This window comes from Eubalaena glacialis, chromosome 3 (genome assembly GCF_028564815.1).
Source record: "Eubalaena glacialis isolate mEubGla1 chromosome 3, mEubGla1.1.hap2.+ XY, whole genome shotgun sequence".
NCBI classification, from domain to species: domain Eukaryota; kingdom Metazoa; phylum Chordata; class Mammalia; order Artiodactyla; family Balaenidae; genus Eubalaena; species Eubalaena glacialis.
Window position 1 is genome coordinate 51305422 of NC_083718.1, and position 25344 is coordinate 51330765.

The following is a 25344-nucleotide window of genomic DNA, read 5'->3' on the forward strand; positions in this document are numbered from 1 at the left end:
TTGTGGCACATGGGCTCAGTAGTTGTGGCTCACGGGCTTAGTTGCTCCGCGGCATGTGGGATCTTCCAGGACCAGGGCTTGAACCCATGTCCCCTGCATTGGCAGGTGGATTCTTAACCACTGCGCCACCAGGGAAACCCTCACTGAGATTTCTTAGAGGAACCTTTCATCCTCTTCAGCCTAGGCTATAAAAACGACTTCCCACCCGGTGCCCCTCCCCAGTGCTCTCCCCCTCCAGTTCATTTTCCACACCATGTCAGTCTTTATCCATAAAGCACAGATCTGAGCACGCCGTGGCTGCATTCAAGCCCTTCAGTGGCTCCCCTTTGACTACGAGAGAAAGTCCAGCTCTTAACGATGACGTACGAGGTTTGCGCTGATCTGACCCAAGTCCCTCACCTGACTTCGCCCCTGCCCAGATGGCCCTTACACACATGCTCTCTGCTTGTAATGCCCTCTTTGTCTTTCTTTTAATTAGGGGTTGGGGGGTGAGGAGGAGGATGCCCTCCTCAAAAAGCCTCCTGAAAATCTAGCAAAAACTCACCTCCTCAAGTGAAACCTTCCTTCCCAGACATCCACTGCCCAGAGTTCATCTCTGCCACTTCCGTGATTCCAGGACACCCTGTCCTAACCTTGATCGCCTCATGTGTGACATGGCACTGCCACTTGCCTCTTCACAGCTCTTTTTCTTTCACTAAACCACTCTCTTCAAGATGGGGAGCCACATTATTTGATAAGATGGGGCAGAACAGACCACGGCAGAGTGATACACAGCCCAGCTCGTGGGGTTGGAATGTTGGGGCTGGAACCTGCCCCTTCGCTGTATGACCTTGGGAAGCTACTAAGCCTCTCCAAGGCTTGCTTTGCTCATCTGTAAAGGAGGGCAGTAAGAGTGCACCCCTCGGAGGGAACATGGAATGGAGGAAAAGTGTTTGGCACAGTGCTGATATCCCACGAATATTAACTATTATTATTATCTGATTCCAGGTACTCAGCACAGTACCTTGTACACAGTCAATAACTATTTATTGACTTTTTGAAAAGAATAGAAGAGTCACAATTCAAAGCCAGGATTCCAAGTCTACTTTCCCAAGTATAGTACAGCTGTTTCCACACTGTATTTTATCTGATATGAAGAGCATTCCAGAATTCCAGATGAGGAAATCAAGGACTGAGCCATTCAATCCAGACAGTACTCACTCAACCCAGGCTCGTGTATTTCCGCATCAGTGCTGTTGCTTCCGTGTTGACTGTGGAAGGCTCTGGCCTATCCCTCACCCTCTGCTGCCTCCCTGTGGCCATGTCAGGTCAGGCTATACAAACTTTTCCCTTGGAATTGCTTAACTTTGCTCTCATTTTAAGTTGGCTCCTTCCTCTGGAATTATATCCAAGAGGTATAACTTTTAGTTTTGTTTATTAATGCAGTTTAATAAAGATGTGAAATTTCAATAGAACTGAAAATTATTAGCAGAATTGCTAAGATAGCCCAGGGGGTACGGGGGTTAAAATTAGATTTCTTTAGCCAACAGGGCTGAAATCACCTTTAAAAACTGAAGCTCTTGGCATGGATGTAGAGAGAAGGGAGACCTTGTGCACAGTTGGTGGGACTGTAAATTGGTGCAGCCAGGATGGAAAACAGTATGGAGCTTCCTCAAAAAATTAAAAATAGAACTGCCATATGATCCAGCAATTCTACTTCTTTTGTTTTTTTTATTGTAGCTATATGAGATAACGGATGTTAACTAAACCTATTGTGGTAATCATTTCAGAGTATGTGTGAATCAAGCCATCATACTATATAACTTAAACTTCTAGAGTGATGTACGTCAATTATTTCTCAATAAACCTAGAGGGAATTCCCTGGCGGTCCAGTGGTTAAGACTCCGTGCTTTCACTGCAGGGGCCCAGGTTCGATCCCTGGTCAGGGAACTAAGATCCCACAAGAGAAAGGTGTGCTGGGCATATTAAGTGCTGATCACAAGGTAATTCAGAGTTACTGAATCTTTTAAATTGGCCCAGCTATTCAAATTACTTTATGAGGAGAAGAAAGATTTAAAACTTACGCAACAGGGGCTTCCCGGGTGGTGCAGTGGTTGAGAATCTGCCTGCCAATGCAGGAGACACGGGTTCGGGCCCTGGTCTGGGAAGATCCCATATGCCGCGGAGCAACTGGGCCCGTGAGCCACGATTACTGAGCCTGCGCGTCTGGAGCCTGTGCTCTGCAACAAGAGAGGCCGCGATAGTGAGAGGCCTGCGCACCGCGATGAAGAGTGGCCCCCGCTTGCCACAACTAGAGAAAGCCCTCGCACAGAAACGAAGACCCAACACAGGCAAAAAATAAATAAATAAATAAATTTAAAAAATAATCTGTTTAAAAAAAAAAAAAAAGAACACTTAAGCAACGGAGGAGTGATCCTAAGGGTAAGGGATGTAATGGAGTTAGGTGCTAGATAATGGAGTTTGAGACTTCATTATTTAGAAAATATATCTCTTGACTCATAATCCCCATCCTGGTATTTTCAACCCTCCTTATTCTACTTATTATTCTCTGTAGGATTTTCCCCATAAAGCATATTACATATAATTTACTTATTTTGTTTATTGTCTGGCTTCTCCAACAAGAATGAAGGCAGGCATCTTTCTCTGTGTTCAGTGATGTAGGCCAAATCTCTAGAACTAGGGAAGTTACTTAATCACTTTGTGCCTCAGTTTCCTCATCTGTACAATGGGGTCAAAAATAGTACCTACCTCAGGGACTTCCCCGGCAGTCCAGCGGTTAAGACTCTGAGCTCCCTATGCCGGGGACCCAGGTTCGATCCCTGGTCAGGGAACTAGATCTCGCATGCTGCAACTAAAGGAGCCCACACGGGGCAACAAAGATCCCGCATGCTGCAAATAAGACCTGGCGCAGCCAAATAAATAAAATAAATAAATGAATAAATATTAAAAAAACAGTACCTACCTCATAAATATTAGATTATATGATTTAATATATATATATAAAGGGCTCAGAACAGTTCCTAGAGCATACTAAAGAGCTACATAAATGCTTGCTACCATCATCATTCTTCTTCTTCTTATCATTATTATTAGTTCAGGTAGCAAACGCGGCGTGTGCAGAGACATGGTGGTGGGAAGCAGTGTGATGTAATGGGGAACTGGATGGTAGTAGTGATGATGCCCATGAGGAATCGGGACAGTCAGGACCATATCAGGACCTGAAATCATGTTACATATTGCATTTCTCAATTATTTATGATCTATTTCTGCCTACTAAGATGCAAGCTCCAGGAAGACCCCCATGAGGCATTTGTGTGATAGATCACTGTATCCCAAGCATTTAGAATAGTCACTGGCAACATTGTCAGTGCTCAATAAATATTAATTGAACGAATGATGGGTTAAGGATTTTGAACTTTGTCCTGAACACTATGGTGAGTCAGTGAAGCAGGTAATACTAGATTAGAGGCTGAGAAGCAAGGCATCAGTTTCTTCGAGTAAGCGATAGTAAGGGCTGAGGTCGTCATCCCCTTGCAGATGAAAGTAGGAGACTTGGGATTGGGATGAGAATGAGGAGTGGCATTCAGGAGGCGGTGTCATTCACGGGGATGGAGAAAAAGGAAAGGAGCAGATTTAGGGAGAGATGAGAATCTCTGTTTGGGACATGTTCTAGATTTGCGGGTCTGAAGTTCAGCAGAGAGGCTGGGGCTAGAGAGAGAGGCTTGGGAGTCACTGGGGTGTAAGGGGCCACTGGTGACCAACATGTTACCACATCTTGCTCGCTGTTCATGACCCTCTAGGAAGTTTGTCTCCCGGCAAGACTGAATATTCTTTGAGGACAGGAATACTTCCCATTGTAGCCTTCAGTATACAGCGTGCAACTCAGTGCTAGGAAAATGGTCAGGAACAGAACTTCTAGAGCAGAAAGGAATCTTAAAAATCATATTAACGTGAGAGAACGAGGCCCAACATTGTTCAACCACTTGCCTGTGGTCACTCAGCAAAACAGCCACAGCTCTGGCTGCAGGACCAGGTCTCAAGACTGCCAGCCTTGTGCCCTTTCCAGGAGGTCACATTGCCTCAGGGCGGTGAGTTGAGAGCACCCAGGTGAGTGAAGGAGCTTGGGCTTTGGGCTGATCTAGCTTCCTGGAGCCTCAGTTTCATCATCATCAGGATTGTTAGGGGTTGGCTGGGTCCGAGTCTCTTGTGAAGCAATGAACATAGTGCCGGGCACCCTGTCGGTGCTCAATAAATGTTTATTTACCACTCATTTCCCTCAGGAAGATAGGGGGTTTGGAACAACGTGGTCAGGCTGGAGCTGGATGCTGTGACCTGAAAGGCTGAAGGCTGAGCAGCACGATCTTGGACATCAAATCAGCCCTCAGCAATCAGTTAAGAGCCACCGAATAAATACATGTATATGTATAACTGAATCCCTTTGCTGTACACCTGAAATTAACACAACATTGTTAATCAACTATACGCCAATATAAAATAAAAGGTTAAAAAACAAAAGAGCCACCGCTTTCCTCCAGGAGGTTCAAAGGTGCTACTAGCTCAGGCTACCTCTGCCGAGTGTAGGCGTGGTCAGTGACCCCGCCCTCCTCCTGTCACTCTCCTTTCTAGGCTCCGCCCAGCTGGCTGGCTCCTTGACGCTCCAGCCGCAGGAGGAACTGTTTCCTTGCTGGCTACCGTGTTTGAGGGTTAGGTGCTGCCAGAGAAATAACCAAGGAGGAGGCGTCTTACCTGACTTAGAAGGTAAGGTGGGCAGAAGGAGGAGAGCTGGGAAAGCTTGAGAAGTTGTTTTCTTTGAAGGAGTCCTTGGGCTCTGGGGACTGGAGATGACAGTGGGTGTGGAACTGGAGGAGAGGAAGGAGCGCACAGAGCCAGCTGGCCAGCCCCAGGGGGCCCTTCGGGCCTGAGCCCACCTGAGATTCCCAGGGTTCTCTCACAATCCACACGTTATTTATGCAAGTCATCTCAGTTTATCAGGCACGTCTTGTCGTGTGGAGAAAACGAAACTGAAAGCAGGGCTCTTCCCTTGCAGTGTTCTTGATGGGTTGTTTTCATTTTCTACTCTGATATTTTACCTGGGGTTTCTTTTATTATTATTATTATCATTATCGTCATTTTTATTTGCATTTCCTCAAAAGGAGTCCAAGATGTGGTATTCTTAAACGATTGTATTACACTGAAGTTAGCAGTTGGAGGTGGGCTGGAACAAATAAAGGACCAGAGAAGGAAAGAAGTTCGAAGAAACCCTGAGTCTTCCAGGTTTCTTCGAGCTTCTTTCCTTCTCTGGTCCTTTATTTATTCCAGCCCACCTCACACCCACTGTCACCGGAAGTGTTTACACAAACATTGGGTCCAGAGAGTTCATTACCGGGTGACTGTGCTTCCGCTGCACATTTGATTAGACCTCTGAGGTAGGGGCTTTGACACTGTCGGAGGGGTGAGATTGCTGAAAAATGGTTGCTCTGTGAATTTTGCAGCAGATGTAGTTATATAAATCTTCAGGTAACCGTTTGCTGCCATCTGCTATTTGAATTGGGTCTAAATTGCTCAGATCGGATCAAGGGCAGTTGGATTAAACTGACACCCCAGGTTCCCTATTTGTGTAGTGTGTATATGCACATGGGTGGGGAGACTGGGATTTGTTAACTTTTGTTTTCATAAACGGACGTCATTAGCTCTACCATTTATTGAAGGCTTGATATTTCCCCCTCTCCCTACTTCAATGCACTTTATAAGGGGGACTGTATTTATTGTTGCCCCCATTTGAGGGAGCAGAAAATTGAGACTCAATAATCTAAGGTTACACAATTAGGAAGTAAGAGTCTAGAATTACACGACCAGGGGCTCACACTTAGATCTTGCTGAGTTGGGAGTCCGAGTTCTTAACCATACGCTACACTAGTTTGAACAGGACCGCACGTGTGCAAAGAACCAGGGCTGTGCTGAGCATGTTCAACCAGAAACACAAACTGATGAAAAACACCTATTTTCTTATTAAATGAGGGTTCTGGTTTTTTAAAAAGGCCATCTATTTCTAGTAAGAGTATGTTTATATGGCATTGGAAAAAAATGTATTAATATAGGTTGAGAATCCTAAAAACAATCATAGCCTTGGACTCGGCATTCAGTTCTTTGAAATCTATCCTAAGAAATCCATTATAAGATCTATCATAAGAAAACAAGCTAAAATAAGTTAAATTTGCTCCAACGTTATTTAGAATTGTGAAAAAAATAATCATTTTGAAACTCTGTTTTAAAAGTTATTTTAAAAATTTGCTTCATAGTAGAGAACTGAAAAACCTCTCTGATGGCATATTGCATAGCCATTAAAATGTTTTAAAACACTTGTAATAATATAGGACATTATTTATAGTAAGGCATTAAATGAAAGGAGGCAGGATACAAAGTTACTTACAGAGCATGAGCCCAACTATTTTTTTAAAAATCTATAGAACTATACTAAAATATTAACAATACCTGTTCTGGGCAGTGGGAGAATAAAGTATTAATTTTCTTGTTTAAAATTTATATATATTTATAATATTCTATAATAAAAATTTCTATAATAGATGTGTTTTGAAAAAGTTGCTAGTAAAATTAATTTCTCGAATTCAAATGTTTTCTTTTTTTTAATAAATTTATTTATCTTTGGCTGCATTGGGTCTTCGTTGCTGCGTTCAGGCTTTCTCTAGCTGCTGCGAGCGGGGACTACTCTTCGTTGCGGTGCGCGGGCTTCTCATTGCGGTGGCTTCTCTTGTTGTGGAGCACGGGCTCTAGGCGCATGGGCTTCAGTAGTTGTGGCACATGGGCTCAGTAGTTGTGGCTCATGGGCTTAGTTGCTCCGTGGCATGTGGGATCTTCCTGGACCAGGGTTCGAACCCGTGTCCCCCTGCATTGGCAGACAGGTTCTTAACCACTGCGCCACCAGGGAAGTCTAATTGTTTTCTCACTATTATAAAATTATAAAGTTCCTCTCTCATTTCCAGGTTGAAAGTCAGAAGACTTCAAGAGTATTGTCCTTCCTGATACTGGTGGTCTGTAGCCAGATAATTCTGATTTACCCTGACAGGATTTTCTAAGAGTTCCACGTCTCTTTGATCAAATCCCAAGGAGATAAGTTTTTCATTTTCTTGAAAAAAAGGCAAAAAATTTGTAACCGGTGGTATTTACCGTCATGGAGACCAAGAACCATAACAATCCTCAGGAAAGACCCACACCCTCTACTAATGGGAGGGCTTCAGTGGAAGACAATCATTTGTTGATTAAAGCTACTAAAACTGAAGACATTGAGCTGGTCCGGCAATTGCTAAAAAAAGGGGCTGATGTCAATTTCCAGGATGAAGATGGGGGCTGGACACCTTTGCATAACGCAGTACAAAGTGGCAACGAGGACATTGTGGATCTTCTGCTTAATCATGGTGCTGAGCCTTGTCTGCGGAAGAGGAATGGGGCCACTCCCTTCATAGTTGCTGGCATCACTGGAAATGTGAAGGTGCTCAAACTTTTACTTCCGAAAGTAGCAGATGTCAATGAGTGCGATGTTAATGGCTTTACAGCTTTCATGGAAGCCTCTGTGAAGGGTAGAGTTGAAGCCTTAAGGTTCCTGTATAAGAATGGTGCAAAGGTGAATTTGCATCGAAAGACAAAGCAGGATAAAGAGAAGATTAGGAAAGGAGGGGCCACTGCTCTCATGGATGCTGCTGAAAACGGGCATGTAGATGTCGTGAGGATCCTCCTTCATGAGATGGGGGCAGATGTCAATGCCCGAGACAATATGGGCAGAAATGCTTTGACCTTTGCTCTTCTGAACTCTGATGGTGAGAAGGTGAAGGCCATTACTCGCCTTCTGCTGGACTGTAAGGTTGATGTCAGCGTGAGGGGGGAAGGAAGGAAGACGCCCCTGATCCTGGCAGTGGAAAAGAAGAACCTGGGTTTGGTGCAGATGCTTCTGGAACAAAAACATATAGAGATGAATGAGACAGACAGTGAGGGCAGAACAGCACTGCATCTTGCTGTCGAACTCAAGCTGGAGGAAATCGCCAAGTTGCTGTGCCACAAAGGAGCCAGAACAGACTCTGGAGACCTCCTTGCCATCGCAAGGCGCAATTATGACCATGACCTTGCAAAGTTTCTTTGGCAGCATGGAGCCATAGAAGATTTTCACCCTCCCGCTCAAGACTGGGAGCCGCAGAGCTCACGTTGGGGGGAAGCCCTGAAACATCTCCACAGGATATACCGCCCTATGATCGGCAAACTTAAGATCTTTATTGAGGAAGAATATAAAATTGCTGACACTTCTGAAGGAGGCATCTACCTGGGGTTCTATGAAGACCAAGAGGTAGCTGTGAAGCTATTCTATGAAGGCAGCACACGCGGACAAAATGAAGTCTCCTTGTTGCAGAGCAACCGAACCAACAGTAATGTGGTGACGTTCTATGGCAGTGAGAAGTACAGGGGCTCTCTGTATGTGTGCCTCGGCCTGTGTGAACACACACTGGAGGAGCACTTGGCCGACCACAGAGGGGAGGCTGTGCAAAGCAAGGACGATGAGTTTGCTCGAAATGTCCTCTCATCTCTGTTTAAGGCTGTTGAGGAACTACACCTGTCTGGATACACTCACCAGGATCTGCAGCCACAAAACATGTTAATAGGTAAGTCCCCAGTCTTCTCTTAGAAACGTAGGGTCTTTAGTTACGAGAGGAAAGGATTTTCCTGGCAGAACAGGGAAGAACTAGAGTCAGTGTGGATTGTTCAGTTTGAGGATTAATGTAACGAATCCATAGCTACAGTGCAACCTCTCCTGCTACCAGGTATAACCCGTATTCTACGTGGAGGTCGAGGATGCCATTGGAATAGCAGGCTAACCTTATTCTGCCCTTGGCAAATACAAATATGAAGGTAGGTCTTGGATGGAGCCAGCTCCAGACGTGTGAATTCTTAGAGTAGTCTGCAAGTCAGGGAACCTAGAAAGTGTGTTCCTTCAGAGAAGGTGGCAGTTACGGTGAAACTTAATGGCAAAACCGAGGTTAAAATTGGGATCCAGGTTAAGATGTGACACAGTGAAACATACTGCAAGCAGGCCGAACAAGTCAGTGTCCACTGCTGCAAACCAAAACCAAAATAAACTAAAGCAACATTCAAGGATACAAGCAGAGCTGAGGGCTTCCCTGGTGGTGCAGTGGTTAAGAATCTGCCTGCCAATGCAGGGGACACGGGTTCGAGCCCTGGTCTGGGAAGATCCCACATGCCGCAGAGCAACTAATCCTGTGCGCCACAGCTACTGAGCCCCTGAGCCACAGCTGCTGCAGCCCACGCACCTAGAGCCCGTGCTCCACAACAAGAGAAGCCACCTCAATAAGAAGCCCGCACACTGCAATGAAGAGTAGCCCCCGCTCGCCACAACTAGAGAAAGCCTGCACAGCAACAAAGACCCAATGCAGCCAAAGAAACAAAGAAACAAACAAAAAAAAACAAGCAGAGTAGGGAACAAATGTATGGACCCCAAGGGGGTGAAAGGGGGGGAGGGGCGGTGAGATGAATTGGGAGATTGGGATTGACATATATACACTAATATGTATAACATAGATAACTAATAAGAACCTGCAGTATGAAAAATAAATAAATAAAATAAAATTGAAAACTTAAAAAAAACAAAAACAAAAAAAACCCAAGCAGAGCTGAGTGTGAAGTCCCGGGGGGCAAGGTGGTACAGTAAAAAGAGCCTTGGCTTCAGCCATGTTTAAGGAGCCTTGCAGCCTTGTCCCACCACTTTGTAGCTTTGTAACCTCAAGCAGGTCGCTTAATTCTGTGAGCATTGGTTTCCTCACTTGAGACTGATAATACCTCCTTCATAAGGTTGTTATGACGTCTAAGTGTAGTATGTCAAATGCACAAGTCATCTGTCCATTGTAGGTGCCCAACAAAGGCCAGGTGCTTGTCTAGAGGGCTAAGCAGCAGCGGATAACTAACCTACAGATGTGCACTGACATTTAAGCCTGGTGTAAGGGGCCAGGGCAAAAAGAAGATGTGGGTACTGAGAGTCAGAGAACAGTACTTAAGGTCCTGGAAGAGAGAAATAGGTAGACGTAAGATCTGGTTTTAGTTTGAGGACAGGTGCTTGTGGCACTCCTTCCTGGTTTTAAGCAGCTTCGCTGGGGAGACTGACAAGGGCCAGAAATATGTGCAACTCTACCCAGTAAGGAAGAGTCTTTGAGGTTCAGCCAAAGGTGAGGTCCTTCCCAAGTTTACCTGCTGATCTTGATGCAAAAGGGTCACACATCACGTTCTAAGGAAAAATAATTTGTGGCTACCTATTCTTTGAAATTTCTAGCACCACTTCCTCCATTCTTAAGCTTGAACAGTAAAGAATTGATTATATTTCTGCCTCAAGGTGGCGAACCTAGCACATACTGCAGACTCTTCCCTGTGTTAAATCCCTCAAATGATGGGAAAAGGTTTTTAAATGAATTCATAACTGAGATCAACGTTAAAAAAAGAATTCCTAGAGGACAAAATCCTTGAAGAATCATGGAGAGACTAAACATAGGTAGGATGGGATTGAAGAATAACACAGGAGCCCAGGACAAATGCAGGAAGCCACAGGGGAACATTCCTCATGAAAGTAGGAAGAGTGTAGAAAAGTGCCACTCCAAAGTGATGGAAGCCAGAAGCAGGAGAGGACCAAGGACCAGCTAGCAGGCAGATTGCTGCGTCAGTTGACACTAGGAAGATCAAACCCTGGGCTTCCCCTCTTCCCCAGGGACCAGGCATCTACGACAGACCTTTCTTCTACAGACAGAGGGACTGCTTGAGACACTGGGTCATTGGTGATATCGAGAGAAACAAAGAGCAGTTAAACATGCAAGATTTCTGCCAAAGCAGCTACTAAGTGGCATGTCCTGCTTCCCCCAGAGCTTCACTGAATCAAACGCAAAGCAGAAGCTCTGACGACTGCTTCCATCCCTCCACTATGTTGGGTGGCATTAACAGAAGCAACTCGCAGGACGTCAGGGAGTCTGAACCGCAAAGTAAGACTTACAGTCGAAAATCACTTAGGATATTTAAGAGGTGCCAATACCGTGAAAGAGACGCATGAAACAGAAGAATTTACACCCAAAGAAACATAGCTAACCAAATGTGTAAGTTTCCATGGCTGTTAAAAGAAATTGTCACAAACCTGGTGGCTTAAAACAACAGGAATTTAATCTCCCACAGTTCTGGAGGCCAGAAGTATGAAACCAATTCCAAGGGCACCAAATCAGGTGTCAGCAGGGCCAAATTCCCTCTCTACACCGTAGTACAGAACCTGGGTGTAAGTATTAAAATTTTTTATAGCACTTTAACAATGTCTGTTGAAACTAAAAATAAAAAATTGAGGAGTGTAAAAAAAAAATCAGATGTTAGAAGAGTTGTGAGGTATTCCATTAGGTACTTCCAAATTTCAGTAGCAGAAAACTCGACTCCAAGTGGCTTAAATAAGTGAAGGGAATTTATCACTTCAAATAATTGAAAGTGGTCTGTGGTTTATGATCTGCACCCCATCTGCCCCTTCAACCTCATCACAAGCAACTTTCTGACTCTGTCCCTCCTCCCCAAGTGCACACTTGGGCCTTCCTTCTGCCAGAGTGGAATTCTCCACGCATTCCTATCTGGAATTCTCTCTTCCCTCTCTTCCCCATTCCACTCACCTACCCCAATTCTACTTTCTGATCTTTTCTGTCTAGGCGTCTCTTCCTTTTTTTTTGGCTTCACCATGCGGCATGTGGGATCTTATTTCCTCAACTAGAGATTGAATCCATGCCCCCTGCAGTGGAAGTGTGGAGTCCTAACCACTGAACCAGCAGGGGATTCCCTAGGCGTCTCTTCCTTAAGGAAAACTTCTCCACCCTCCCCGCTCCCCCACCCCCCAGCCATGTAGCTCTTCTTGTGATACACTTTTAGGGCATCCTGCACTTTTGGCTAGCATTTTCAAAATTGCAATTAATTTAATGTTTATCCTCCTTTAGTATCAGTCTCCTTGCCCAGAGACTCTAAACTCTGTAGGGCCAAGACTGTGTTCTCCTTCCTCACCATCATTTTTTTCCCTCACTAAACATTTGTTGAATGATTTAATGGGTTCCTTTTTGTTAGACTCTGAGTTTCCTCACAACTCTGATGTCTAAGTTCATAATGAAAGGAGTTTGAGAAGCACACAGTTGTACAGGCCATCATCCTATGTGGGGTTACCCAGCCTTCCTCTCAGACTCCTTTAAGCCACCTCTTTGAGGACAAATTACTGACTCACCCACCTTTCATTTTGTTCCTGACCTCTCTCATCCATGCATCCCTCTTTCTGAGGACTTAGTGGCTTCCTTTAAGGGAGGAAGATTCTGAAGGGGGCCAGGAGGCAGTGACTCATTCCAAGCACATGGTTTGTTCGTGGTAACAGATGACAACGTCTTAGTGGGCAGTAACTAGTGGGCTTGATTTGGTGCATACTTGATGCTTGGTGCTTGATACTTAAGCACTTGATTTGGTGCTTAAGTATACTTAAGCATACTTAAGGTGGTCTTGGATTTGGACCCTTGTTGTTTAGTTGTTCTTTAGCTGTAGGATGTAACCTTAACTCCTGCCAGCAGCTTCTTTACAAATCTGTGCTCTTTGATCCCAGGAGTTGCATGACTGGGGAGCTGGTTATACTTATCCTCATGCTTCGCCACCGCTTGGCTTGGAACAAATAAAATGTAAGTCCTGCTCTTGGCAGATACCTAAGAGATCAAACGACACAGTGCACATGACAGTGTTTTGAGAAGCAAACAACAAAGCAGATATGAGCTTATCATTGTCTTCCTCAGAGATGATAGATTGTACATTGTGTTACAGACTTATTTAAATTAATTACAGCATGGAGAATGAGGATTTTCAATGCATCTCTACAAACTATCCCTTAGATTCCAAGAATGGCGCTTGCCTGGCAGATTTCGATAAAAGCATCAAGTGGACTGGAGATCCACAGGAAATCAAGAGAGATCTAGAGGTAATTTCTACAAACAATTTACGTTTCCATCTTTCTGCTTCCTTCTTTGTTCATTACCTTACTCCCTGTGGCCAGTTAGAGGATGTTCCTATTTCAACCAGGAGGAAAGACGTTTCAAGGCATTTCCCCGGTACTCATTGCCTTCACTCCCTTGCAGACAGCAGCATTTCCCCAAGTGGGTGTGGGGTTGGCCATCGCCGTGGCCCCTTTCTCTATCTCTTTAGATCTCTCTCTGACCCCACAGGCTGAAGAGTTAATACACCGAGCATGCCACAGTTCTTCCAGAATTACCGCCAGGAGGTTTTCTCCAAAAGAATTCCACCATTCCTGTAGGAGGTATTTTCTGCCTAAAGACAAAGTAAATGAGATTTCTTTTCCCACTCTCTTCAAACACGTGTGCCAAACTCCTAGGAGGGCCAGCGACTAAGGCCCTCTGAAGCACAGCGGAGGGATGGGATCGATCCGCAACTCGAAAGAGGCTAAACTTGGCCCCAAAGGTTAAGATCCTGAAAGAACTGTTTCTCCAGAGAGGAGACAGAACAGAGACTTAGCCTCTGCAGACCACAGCTTCCAGATAGATTCTGAGCTTGTCAGGGCAGCTCTCGCCTGGAGTTCTCCAGGGTGCTGAACTTCCAACCCAATAGACAAGAACTCTCCATCCGTGCCTGGCCTTCCTGGTTCAGTGGCTCCAGATCTTAGCTCCTTCCCTGACTGGTGTCCTTCCCAGTGCAGTTTCTATGCTGGCCTCCTTCCTGGTCCTTCCTCCCTGCTGTGCCCTGACTCCTGGGGCCTTCACTCTATTCTGCGGGACCTGGTCTGGCTCCTTTATCTGTGGCCTGACGTAGGCCCGACCCAAAGTCCCAGTTCCCAGCCAGACTCTGAGCATCCCCCTTGTTTAAAACCTTCTCCCTTTCCCCTGTTTATCTAAATTCTATCCGTACTTTGAGGTCTAGCTCAAATTCCTCTTCCTCTAAGCAGTCTGCCCTGACAACTCTGGCCTGGGATTATCTGTTGTTCCTTATAAACCTAAACCTATAAACTATACTACCTTGAAGAGGTAGTCTACTAAACTGTACTACCTTGAAGAGTTCTCTATGCACAAGCCCATGCCTTCTCTCCCTGACCAGGCTGTGGAATCTCCTCGAGATTCTACCCGTTTTCCATTTGCTCATAGCCTGCGCCACACCCTCCAAAGTTCCCCAAATAGAGTGATAATTCATAAGCACTTTTGGCTTGATTTATGGCTTTTGTGTAGGCCCTGGGACTGCTGGTCCTGTACGTGGTCAACCAGGGAGACATTTCTTTTGAGAGGCTGAAGGATCTAAGAACTGAAGAGTTGATTCAACTTTCTCCAGATGAGGAAACTGGGGACCTCATTCATCACCTGTTCTTCCCTGGGGACAATGTGAAGGACCATCTGAGTGGCCTGCTGGGTCATCCCTTCTTTTGGAGTTGGGCGAGGTAAGGAAAACTGAGTGTATATTACAGGCCTCCAAGACAGAGACAGTGAGTGTATTAGTCAGGGCTCTTTATATATATACAAAATAAGGAAATGCCTCATGCAATATTGGGGCTGAGAAGTTCCACTATTTGCCATCTTCAAGCTGGTGACCCAGGAAAGCCAATGGTGTAATTTCACCTGAATCCAAAGGTCTGGGAACCAGGGGAGCTGAAGATGTAGATTCCAGTAAGGGTCTGAAGGCCTGAGAACTAGGAGAGCTGAGGGCAAGAGAAGAGCCATGTCCCAGCTGAAGCAGCCAGGCAGAGACGGGCGAATTTCCCCTTTCGTTCTATTCAGGCTCTCCATAGATTCGATGATGCCCACTCACACTGGGGAGGGCCGTCTGCTTTACTGAGTCCACTGGTTCAAATGCTAATCTCCTCGGAAACATCCTCACAGACACACCCAGAATAATATTTAATCTGGGCCCTGTGTGGTCAGTGAAATTAACACATAAAATTAACCATCATGGTGAGGTGGGCAGGAGTCAGGCTGGGAATCAGCAGACCCAGGCTTTTCTCTCAGCTTGGCATTTCCTGGCTGGGTGTCATTGGAGCAGTGACTTAACTTCTCTGGATCTGGTTTTCTCCGTTGAAGAATAGAAAAAGGATGAGGAAAAAGAGAGAGAGAGAGCTCTCCCTTTATGCAGATTTTAGAGACATGCTTTTACTACTCTTATCAAAAGTCAAAATCTAATAGTTCTGTAAAGAGTGGGAAGGATGGAACAACCGTGATAATTCCATCATTCTCAGCCGCTACAGGACCCTTAGGGATGTGGGAAATGAATCTGACATCAAAACGAGAAATGCTAAAGGCGAGATCCTCCAGCTTTTGCAACCTGGAACATCTGAACTTTCCACAAGTTTTGCCCAGTGGACAACTAAGGTATGAACAGCTCCTATGGTCTGGGAGTTATTCCAGGAATAAGAATCTGTGTCATGTGTTGTGTTGGTTTTCCTAACTTTTTTTTTTTTATAAAGCAAATTCATATTTATTATTAGGTTTTTTTTTTTTAATTTATTTTTTTTTAATTTATTTATTTTTAGCTGTGTTGGGTCTTCGTTCCATGCAAGGGCTGTCTCTAGTTGCGGCAAGCGGGGGCCACTCTTCATCGCGGTGCGCGGGCCTCTCACTATCGCGGCCCCTCCCGTTGCGGGGCACAGGCTCCAGACGCGCAGGCTCAGCAGTTGTGGCTCACGGGCCCAGTTGCTCCGCGGCATGTGGGATCTTCCCAGACCAGGGCTCGAACCCGTGTCCCCTGCATTAGCAGGCAGACTCTCAACCACTGCGCCACCAGGGAAGCCCTTCCTAACTTTTTTATACTATGGGCCTGGCCCAACCAAGTGGTGAGAAAGGAGATTTTCCTTTCCCTCCTCCCATCCCAGGTCCCCTCTGCCCTTTTGAGTCTCTGCTCCAGGCCAGGCCCTCCCGAGAGACTCATCCAGGCTCCTCTTTAGGATGGCCTTGTCACAGCCCAAGAGCCTTTTTCTTTTCTGTGACTCTTTCTCTCAAGCCTTGTTTTCTGAGCGAGGTCTGACTAATAATTCTATTTCCACTGTGACAAGAGCAGCTGATTAAATAGAGTTTAGCCCAAAGGAGGTACTCCCCCATGGGGCATTCCCATCCAGGGAGACGGGCTGCCTCTGCTGCCAGCGAACAGCCCAGCCTGAGCATCCATATACACACCTATTTTCTGTATGAGAGAACAGAAACTGAAAAAAAAAGAAAAAAAGATGATCTTTCAAATTCCTCCTCTTCCAGAGAAGGTCCACTCAATATAGTGGAACATAAAAATTAATCACCATTTCAGTCTAGTCAGTACTATCAGAACTTTCGTTATTATTAATGAGCAGACATCTCTCAAGTACCAGTATGTGTTAGGCCCATGCAAGGTCAGAGATCTACAAAACAGAGTACAGCATCCATGTGGGGCGGAGAGACCCACAGAATGATGGCTGTGGGATACATGCTGGGTACCCCAGAGACATGGGCAAAGCATTGTGGGAAAATCCATAACTCTCAAGTCTTTGAGTGAGACCAGCAGCTTCTGTATCTTAAGCCTGATGTAGGACTCTTGCTTCTTCCAAACCTCTTCATTTCTGCGTCTCATTTTGCTTTCCTTCCCTTGCTTGCCTCTAGACCACATATCACACTCATAATTGCTGGCTTAACGTCTCTCTTTCTTGCTACCCAGTAAGTTCCACCAGGGCAGAGACCATCCGTTGTCTTGTCTGTCATTGTATTCTTGGCATGGAGTAGGTGTGCCATGACTCTTTGCTAAATGAATGTCTATAAAAGTTCAGCTAAAAATTAAACTTGTAGAAACAAAGACATTTGAAACCAGAGCAGATGATAGTAATAGCTAACGATCACATAGTGCCAACTCTATGGCAGCTGTAGTTCTCAGGACTTTCCATGAGTAACCACAGTTTATCTTTACAATGGCCTCTGAGGCAATTAGCTCCATCTTGCAGGTGGGCAAACTGAGGCACAGACAAGTGATTTGTTTCAAAGGCACAGAATCAGTAAAGGGTGCAGCAGGATTTGAAGCTGGGCACTCTGGCTTAAAGGCCATGTGCTAACCTGTAGCTGATAGAGATTGTCATTTTCTTTTTCTTTATCATGTCTGAGACAGAGAAACAGTACTACAGGCAACAGAAAGGAGAAATCCAACCTCAAGACTGAAGTGCTAATAAAAGTGGTTGCAAAAGTAGAAATAAGAGAAGTATAGAGCACAAAGCACAGAAGAAGCAGGTGATGAAAGCTATTGTTTCCCTTCTTTTCTCACTCTCCACTCAGTGTTAAATGGAGCATTATTTTCAGACCATATGGGAAAGTCGTTCTCTTGAAGATTAATTATCTGGGCTTTACTTTCTGTTTGAAAGCAGAAGCAAGGTTTGAGAAAATGCAGTGGTGTTGGGTAAATTATCAATCAAAGCCCAAAGGTCCAGAGGCATAAGAAGGAAGGACAGAATTGAAATGAAGAGGAAAGTACAAACAAAGAAAAGTGCTAACTATCACTAGAGAGATAAAGGTTATGGAGGTGATGGGACGTTATCAGTCATCAGACGTGATGACACAGGCAGGTTCTAAGGTGCAAAAATGTAATTTTAAAAAGTGCTTCCACAGAACAAGGTACAACAACGAGGAACCTGGGAGACAAGGGGGTTGGAGAAAATGGGAACCAAAGACGCAAGACTCTATCATCCAGAGAAAGGAGCCTCAGTTTTATTTATAAACATGAAAAATAATGGTAGAACTACCTTTTTATCCTCAGATAATTTACGTAAGATTTTATTCTGATTGTACTTCAGATGACACAAAGGATACCCAATCTACTGTAATAGAAGGTACAGAACTGAAAAGCGAATAGGAAAATAGAGATACAGAAAAAAAGATAATACAAATGAGACCAAATATTAAATGTGCCAATTCCCCTAGAGAAACATTTAAAACTGGTTAAAAATAAAAATATAAAAACGTATTTAATCAACAAAGTCCTACTGCATAGCACAGGGAACTATATTCAATACCCTCTCATAAACCATAATGGAAAAGAATGTGAAAAAGAATATGTATATATATGTATAACTGAATCACTTTGCTGTACCAGAAATTACAACATTGTGAATCAACTATACTTCAATAAAAAAATGGGAAATAAAAAAAAAAGGCCACGCACTAAAGCGGCTCACTGAACAATGTTATGATGCCGTCAAGTCCACCAAATCATTTAATTGCCAGGGAAATTGAGGCTCAGAGGTGGAACCCCAAATACTCAGGGCTGGAAAGCCAGAGGTTGGTAGAGCTGGGAAGAGAATTCTGTTCTTTTGTCTCCCAGTTCATTGGTTCTTTCCCTTAAACTTCATTGACATATGTTGAATTTTTTTTTTTAATTTTCCATTTGTCCAAGTATTTTATTTGCATATTCCATATTTTTGTATTTTTATTTTTTAAATTATTTAATTAATTATTTATTTATTTATTTTCGGCTGTGTTGGGTCTTCGTTTCTGTACGAGCTTTCTCTAGTTGCGGCAAGCGGGGGCCACTCTTCATCGCGGTGTGCGGGCCTCTCACTATCGCGGCCTCTCTCGTTGCGGAGCACAGGCTCCAGACACGCAGGCTCAGTAGTTGTGGCTCACGGGCCCAGTTGCTCTGCGGCATGTGGCATCTTCCCGGACCAGGGCTCGAACCCGTGTCCCCTGCATCGGCAGGCAGATTCTCAACCACTGCACCACCAGGGAAGCCCCATATGTTGAATTTTGATTGACTTCAAGTCTTAATTTTTAATTTTCATTTTCAGCTTTGTTGTCCTGTTGATTTTGGTGACTTGCCCATTTTCCTGGGCATGCAACCAGTTTTCCAGTGTGGACTCCACCTTCTTCACACGGCTGCCTCTCCTCGCACACATACGTGCTCAGCATTTCTCAATGTGCTCCACACATAGTACCCCCAGGCAGGCTTCCAGTCACCACTTACTCTTCCTAAGGGACCCTCTGGCTTCATGGTTGTTGCATCTTATTCTCTTACTCCAGACTCTTTCTACCTATCAGAGCCATCTACAAGAGGAAGGCATTAGTAATACGAGAGCAGCTGCCCTGGGACACCTAGGGACAAGGAGAAACATGTAACCTTTGGAAACATAATTACAAAAACAAAACAAAACAAAGAACAACCGCACTCACTATGGCAATGGCTGCAACGCCTGGTTTCAGTCAGGACAACCCTCTTGAAGGAGGAGATGTAATCAAGTATGAATTTGGAAGGGTGGCCACAAGGATAGTGCTACTGTAGAGTATAGTGAGCAAATTTCCTCGTATAGTAGCCAACGATTTCCTAAACCCTGTTTTAATGTAGTTAATTTCTATGAAAACAATTCTCTTGGAAAATAGATACACGAATTTAAAGTTATAATTCCACATCCAAACACAACTACAGTTAGCATTGTGGTGTATGGTGCTTACTTCCATTCTTTTCTTGGTATTAATTTGCTTTATTAATTAGTGGAAATTTTGACATATGTTCAAATTTGTATTCTGCCTTTTTGTATTAACATTCAGGATTTGTTTTGTGTTGCTACCACGTTTTTGTGTAATTTTTTCTTTTAGATTGACAAATTTGTGATGAAAAAAATGAATGAGTTTTATAAAAAAGGCAATGTTTATCAGGACACCGTGGGTGACCTGCTGAAGTTCATCCGGAATTTGGGAGAGCACATTAATGAAAGAAAGAATAAAGAGTAAGTCATGTATGAGAAGTCATGTATGAGATGAGAATAATTTAAAAATTCCAGCTCTAAATTTATATCTGCTATTTGATGGAAAGAAGAAAAATTATTTTGGTGAAAGTCATTCCTCCTTCTGTTTGGAAAAGGGCCATCACAAGGGTCTTACAGTCAACAGTGGACATGCCCTGCAGGTTCTCCTCTTCCTTTTCAGTTTTTGCTGAGCCCCCTTGAACAGTAGGCTAGCAATTCTTGTGTGAAGAAACACAGGGGACTGCGTGGCTGGGTAAAGCGAATGTAGCATTAGAAGAGTAGCCCCGTGTTAATCCAATTAGCTTTTGCTACCAAGAATCTTAGCTGCAAACTCACAAAACACTTGCAGTTTTCAGGGCTCTTTTGGATTTCAGCATTGTAGATAAGGGATTGTGGGATTGTATTATGTACACTTTATGGATAATAAAACTGAGGATCATAAAACTTAAGTTGCCAAAGTTTAGTCCATTAGTTGAAGAGTCAAGAGATGAATCTTGCTCTGTCAGATTCCAAAGTCCTCATTTATTCTGCTCTAGAAACCAGGGGAGCAAAAAAGATTTCCAGGGCCATATGCTATAAAGGGGGGGTGCAGAGTTTGGGGCAAGAATATCAAAATATTTATGTTTCATTTCAGGATGAAGTCAAAAATTGGAGAACCTTCCCAGTATTTTCAGGAGAAATTTCCCGATCTGGTCATGTATGTCTATAGGAAACTACAGAACACAGAATACACAAAGCATTTTCCAAAAACTCACAATCTAAATAAGCCTAGGTGTGATGGAGGTGGTGGTGGTGGGCAGGCTGGCCAGCCCTAGTGCCTTTTGAATTCAGGGAAGTACTTTTTTGCTGTGTAATCCTGGGCGAGTCACAACTCTCTGGGCCTCTTGACATTTTCTTTTTTTTTGGCCACACCACGTAGCATGTGGGATCTTAGTTCCCCCACCAGGGACTGAAACCATGCCCCCTGTAGTGGAAGCACGGAGTCCTAACCACTGGACCACTAGGGAATCCCCTGGGCCTCTTGACTAACCTGGTTGCTTGTGAGCAATGAATTGGATAGCTGATGTGTCAGTTCCTGGTGCCATGCTCAGCATTCTCCACGTTTACAACAAAAAAAGCATATGCTCAAACTACTCTAGTCCTTTCTAAGGGTAAAGCTTAGTGGCAGGAGCTGGGAGAGCATCCTGCTAAGATTCGTCTTGTCAACTGCACCAAAGGAGTGAGTTCCTAGACCTCTAATGCTTTATGTTTTACATCAATTATCTCATGTAATTCTCCCAACAACCTTGCAAGATAAGATTAATATCCCCTTTTAGGAACTGAAGAGCCGGAGAGACTCAGGGAAATTGAACTACTTGCCCCAGATCATACAACTTGCACAGAGCGCAGTATAAATGGACGTGGTGTTATTGTTACCTCTCACTCAGCACCTTAGAACTTAATTACTAGCTCAGAGCTCTTCTGCATGAGACCCAAAAGGTCAAAGGGGCTCTGGGTGGCTCATTCATTCATTCAATATTTGTTGAGCACTAACTAGTATAAGTCTAAGCACCAACTGTATGAAATGCATTCCTTCTAGAATCACCTGTGTTGGTTTTCTATTATGTTAAGGCTGTACTTCTCAACTGTAGGCAATCTTGCCCTTCAGGGGCCATTTGGCAATTAAAATGTCTGTCAAAGCTGAGGGTAGGGGGTTGTACTGGCATCTAGTAGATAGAGGTCAGGGATGCTGCTGAACATTCTATGATATGCACAGGATAGCACCCCCGAAACACAGAATTATCCAGAAGAACAGAATTATCAGTGACACTGAGGTTGAGAAACTCTGCCTTAGCGGGCTGTGCTACCTTTGAGCTGGCTGGGAGCCCAGGACTGTGGATTGTGTGGCTCACCTCACAGAGGAGTGACTCGAGTTTGATGTCTTGCTTTTGGATCTGCAGTGAGACAGTTCCAGTTTCACCCCCTCAGGAAGTCCTCTGAATGCCCTCACTTTCCACTCCCCTGTCTGAGTGTCCTCTCTGGCTCCCTAGCACCCATGGCCACACCAGAGCGTGTTTCTCTCCACCCAGAGCATGACTCTTCCCCACTGGAATGATATATATATATATCATTGGCTCCTTAGGGCCAATGATATATATATTTTTTGCTGTGTATCATTACAGGCTAGCAAAATGTCTGCCACATGGTAATGACCAATAAATATTCATTGAAAAATGAATGATCCATCTTCATACATGAGTAATAATGCTAGGATACATTTTGAGGGTGTTTTATAATTTATAAATTACACCTGCATATTTTACCTCTTTTAGTTTTCAAAATAATCCTGTAAGATAAGTGTTGTGATCCTCATTTTGCAGATGTGGAAACTAAGGTTAGAGACGTGTTGATTTACTCTAATGCATAGGAAGTGTCACTGTCTGAATTTGAAAAGATTTTCTGGCATGAAGTCTGATGTTCTTTCCATTTATCCTCACTGTGGTTGTGAAGATGAAGCTTTGTAATGAGAGGAGCTGGGAGAAAAACCAGTGTCTTAGGTTCTTTCTGAAAAGGAGATGGTCTTGACTTCCCTGGTGGTCCAGTGGTTAAGACTCTGCACTTCCAACGCAGGGGGTGCGGGTTCGATCCTTGGTTGGGGACTAAGATACCACATGCTGCGGGACCAAAAAATTAAAAATAAATAAGTAAGTAAGTAAATAAATAAATAGAAACGTTCTTTGGGACTTCCCTGGCGGTCCAGCGGTTAAGACTCCACATTTCCAATGCAGGGGGCACGGGTTCGATCCCTGGTTGGGGACTAAGATACCATATGCCGCAGGGCGTGGCCAAAAATAAATAAATAAATAAAATTTAAAAAGGAGGTGGTCTAAAAAGGGTGTCACTGAATGAAATTAACAAGTACTGGAAGAAATAAACTTAAGACTTTTCTTTAAGGTTGTAGGAGCAGCAAGGTTGCTTTAAGTTTTAAAAGTAAGATTTGTTTTTCTGATGTGTAGTGAGTACTTGGATATGACAATCAAATGCCCATTTGTAAAGCATATTCAATAAAACTTTGAATTATCTGAATGTCTGATTTTCTCTGAGTGACATTTCTACTTTAGAGAGTAGGGATATCTACAATAGAAAATGCTCAGTGATTAATTCCTGGGTAAGTTTTAAGAAAGGCATCCTGCTCTTTAATAATGGGAAAAGGAGCCTAATTTCAGCCCTCCATTAATTTGGGAACAATACGCACCTTGGGGGTCCTTGTAGAAAAGGAAGGGTCTGATCATTGTACTCTCTACTTTAATCCTCTAAGGGTTTCTGTGGACATGCTACAAATATTTCTTATTCAGTTGCCATTATCACAAACATTTAATTGAGCTTGTAGTTCATGTTAGGTACTGTGTTAGGCAAGGTGATTCTGTGCGTGGGCTTGTCAAGCAGAAGTGCCAGTTACACAGAGACGAGGGGAGCTTGCCTGCCTAGAATGCACTGAACAAGCAACATAGGAGAGAAAATTATGGTAAGAATGATAGTTACCACCTCTTGAGCACCTACTGCTTTCCAGAGCCTAATGCTTTTATATATGACATCCCATAACAAACATGACAATGCCATAAGATGCAATTATTCCCATTTTACAGAAGAGGCAACTAACGCTCAGAAAGGATTGCTAAGTTGCCCAAGTTCATATGGGTAGTAAGTGGAAGAGCCAGGGTGCAAACCCAGGTCTGCAAGTCCAAAGGGTGTGGTTTTTCTGGAGAGCCCAAGATGGAGAGTTCAGGTAGGCTGGATGGTCTTTGTGAGCGTGTGTATTGGGGCTTTCCTCCATTCCTTCCTATTAAAGCCTAGGAGGTCAAGGTTACCCGTGGCCTTCATAGCAACCAAATCCAATGGTCCTTCTCTGTCTTCATCAACCTCACACCACAGTTGATTCAGCTGACTACTCTTTTGCTCTTGCACCTGTCTTCTTTTTTTTTTTTTTAAACATCTTTATTGAAGTATAGTTGCTTTACAATGGTGTGTTAGCTTCTTCATTATAACAAAGTGAATCAGTTATACATATACATATGTTCCCATATCTCTTCCCTCTTGCATCTCCCTCCCTCCCACCCTCCCTATCCCACCCCTCTAGGTGGTCACAAAGCACCGAGCTGATCTCCCTGTGCTATGCGGCTGCTTCCCACTAGCTATCTATTTTACATTTGGTAGTGTATATATGTCCATGACACTCTCTCACCCTGTCACATCTCACCCCTCCCCCTCCCCATATCCTCAAGTCCATTCTCTAGTAGGTCTGTGTCTTTATTCCCATCTTGCCACTAGGTTCTTCATGACCTTTTTTTTCCCCTTAGATTCCATATATATGTGTTAGCATACTGTATTTCTTTTTCTCTTTCTGACTTACTTCACTCTGTATGACAGACTCTAACTCCATCCACCTCATTACAAACACCTCCATTTCATTTCTTTTTATGGCTGAGTAATATTCCATTGTATATATGTGCCACATCTTCTTTATCCATTCATCCGATGATGGACACCTAGGTTGCTTCCATGTCCTGGCTATTGTAAACAGAGCTGCAATGAATATTTTGGTACATGACTCTTTCTGAATTATGGTTTTCTCAGGGTATATGCCCAGTAGTGGGATTGCTGGGTCATATGGTAGTTCTATTTTTAGTTTTTTAAGGAACCTCCATACTGTTCTCCATAGTGGCTGTATCAATTTACATTCCCACCAACAGTGCAAGAGTGTTCCCTTTTCTCCACACCCTCTCCAGCATTTATTGTTTCTAGATTTTTTGATGATGGCCATTCTGACCGGTGTGAGATGATACCTCATTGTAGTTTTGATTTGCATTTCTCTAATGATTAATGATGTTGAGCATTCTTTCATGTGTCTGTTGGCAATCTGTATATCTTCTTCGGAGAAATGTCTATTTAGGTCTTCTGCCCATTTTTGGATTGGGTTGTTTGTTTTTTTGTTATTGAGCTGCATGAGCTGCTTGTAAATCTTGGAGATTAATCCTTTGTCATTTGCTTCATTTGCAAATATTTTCTCCCATTCTGAGGGTTGTCTTTTGGTCTTGTTTATGGTTTCCTTTGCTGTGCAAAAGCTTTTAATTTTCATTAGGTCCCATTTGTTTATTTGTGTTTTTATTTCCATTTCTCTAGGACCTGGGTCAAAAAGGATCTTGCTGTGATTTATGTCATAGAGTGTTCTGCCTATGTTTTCCTCTAAGAGTTTGATAGTGTCTGGCCTTACACTTAGGTCTTTAATCCATTTTGAGTTTATTTTTGTGTATGGCGTCAGGGAGTGTTCTAATTTCATACTTTTACATGTACCTGTCCAATTTTCCCAGCACCACTTATTGAAGAGGCTGTCTTTTCTCCACTGTATATGCTTGCCTCCTTTATCAAAGATAAGGTGACCATATGTGCGTGGGCTTATCTCTGGGCTTTCTATCCTGTTCCATTGATCTATATTTCTGTTTTTGTGCCAGTACCAAACTGTCTTGATTACTGTAGCTTTGTAATATAGTCTGAAGTCAGGGAGCCTGATTCCTCCC

General features: G+C 43.7%; 1 protein-coding gene across 1 annotated transcript; it reads left to right on the top strand.

Moving 5' to 3' along the window:
• The first annotated feature begins 4674 nt into the window (after nt 1-4674).
• RNASEL (ribonuclease L) lies at nt 4675-22035 on the top strand. The gene is made up of 7 exons (XM_061185644.1): nt 4675-4758; nt 7002-8666; nt 12945-13030; nt 14286-14491; nt 15284-15416; nt 19641-19771; nt 20424-22035. Exons 2-7 carry the CDS (start codon nt 7190-7192, stop codon nt 20602-20604), a joined length of 2214 nt encoding a protein of 737 aa, XP_061041627.1. The 5' UTR covers nt 4675-4758; nt 7002-7189; the 3' UTR covers nt 20605-22035.
• Nucleotides 22036-25344: the final 3309 nt, after the last annotated feature.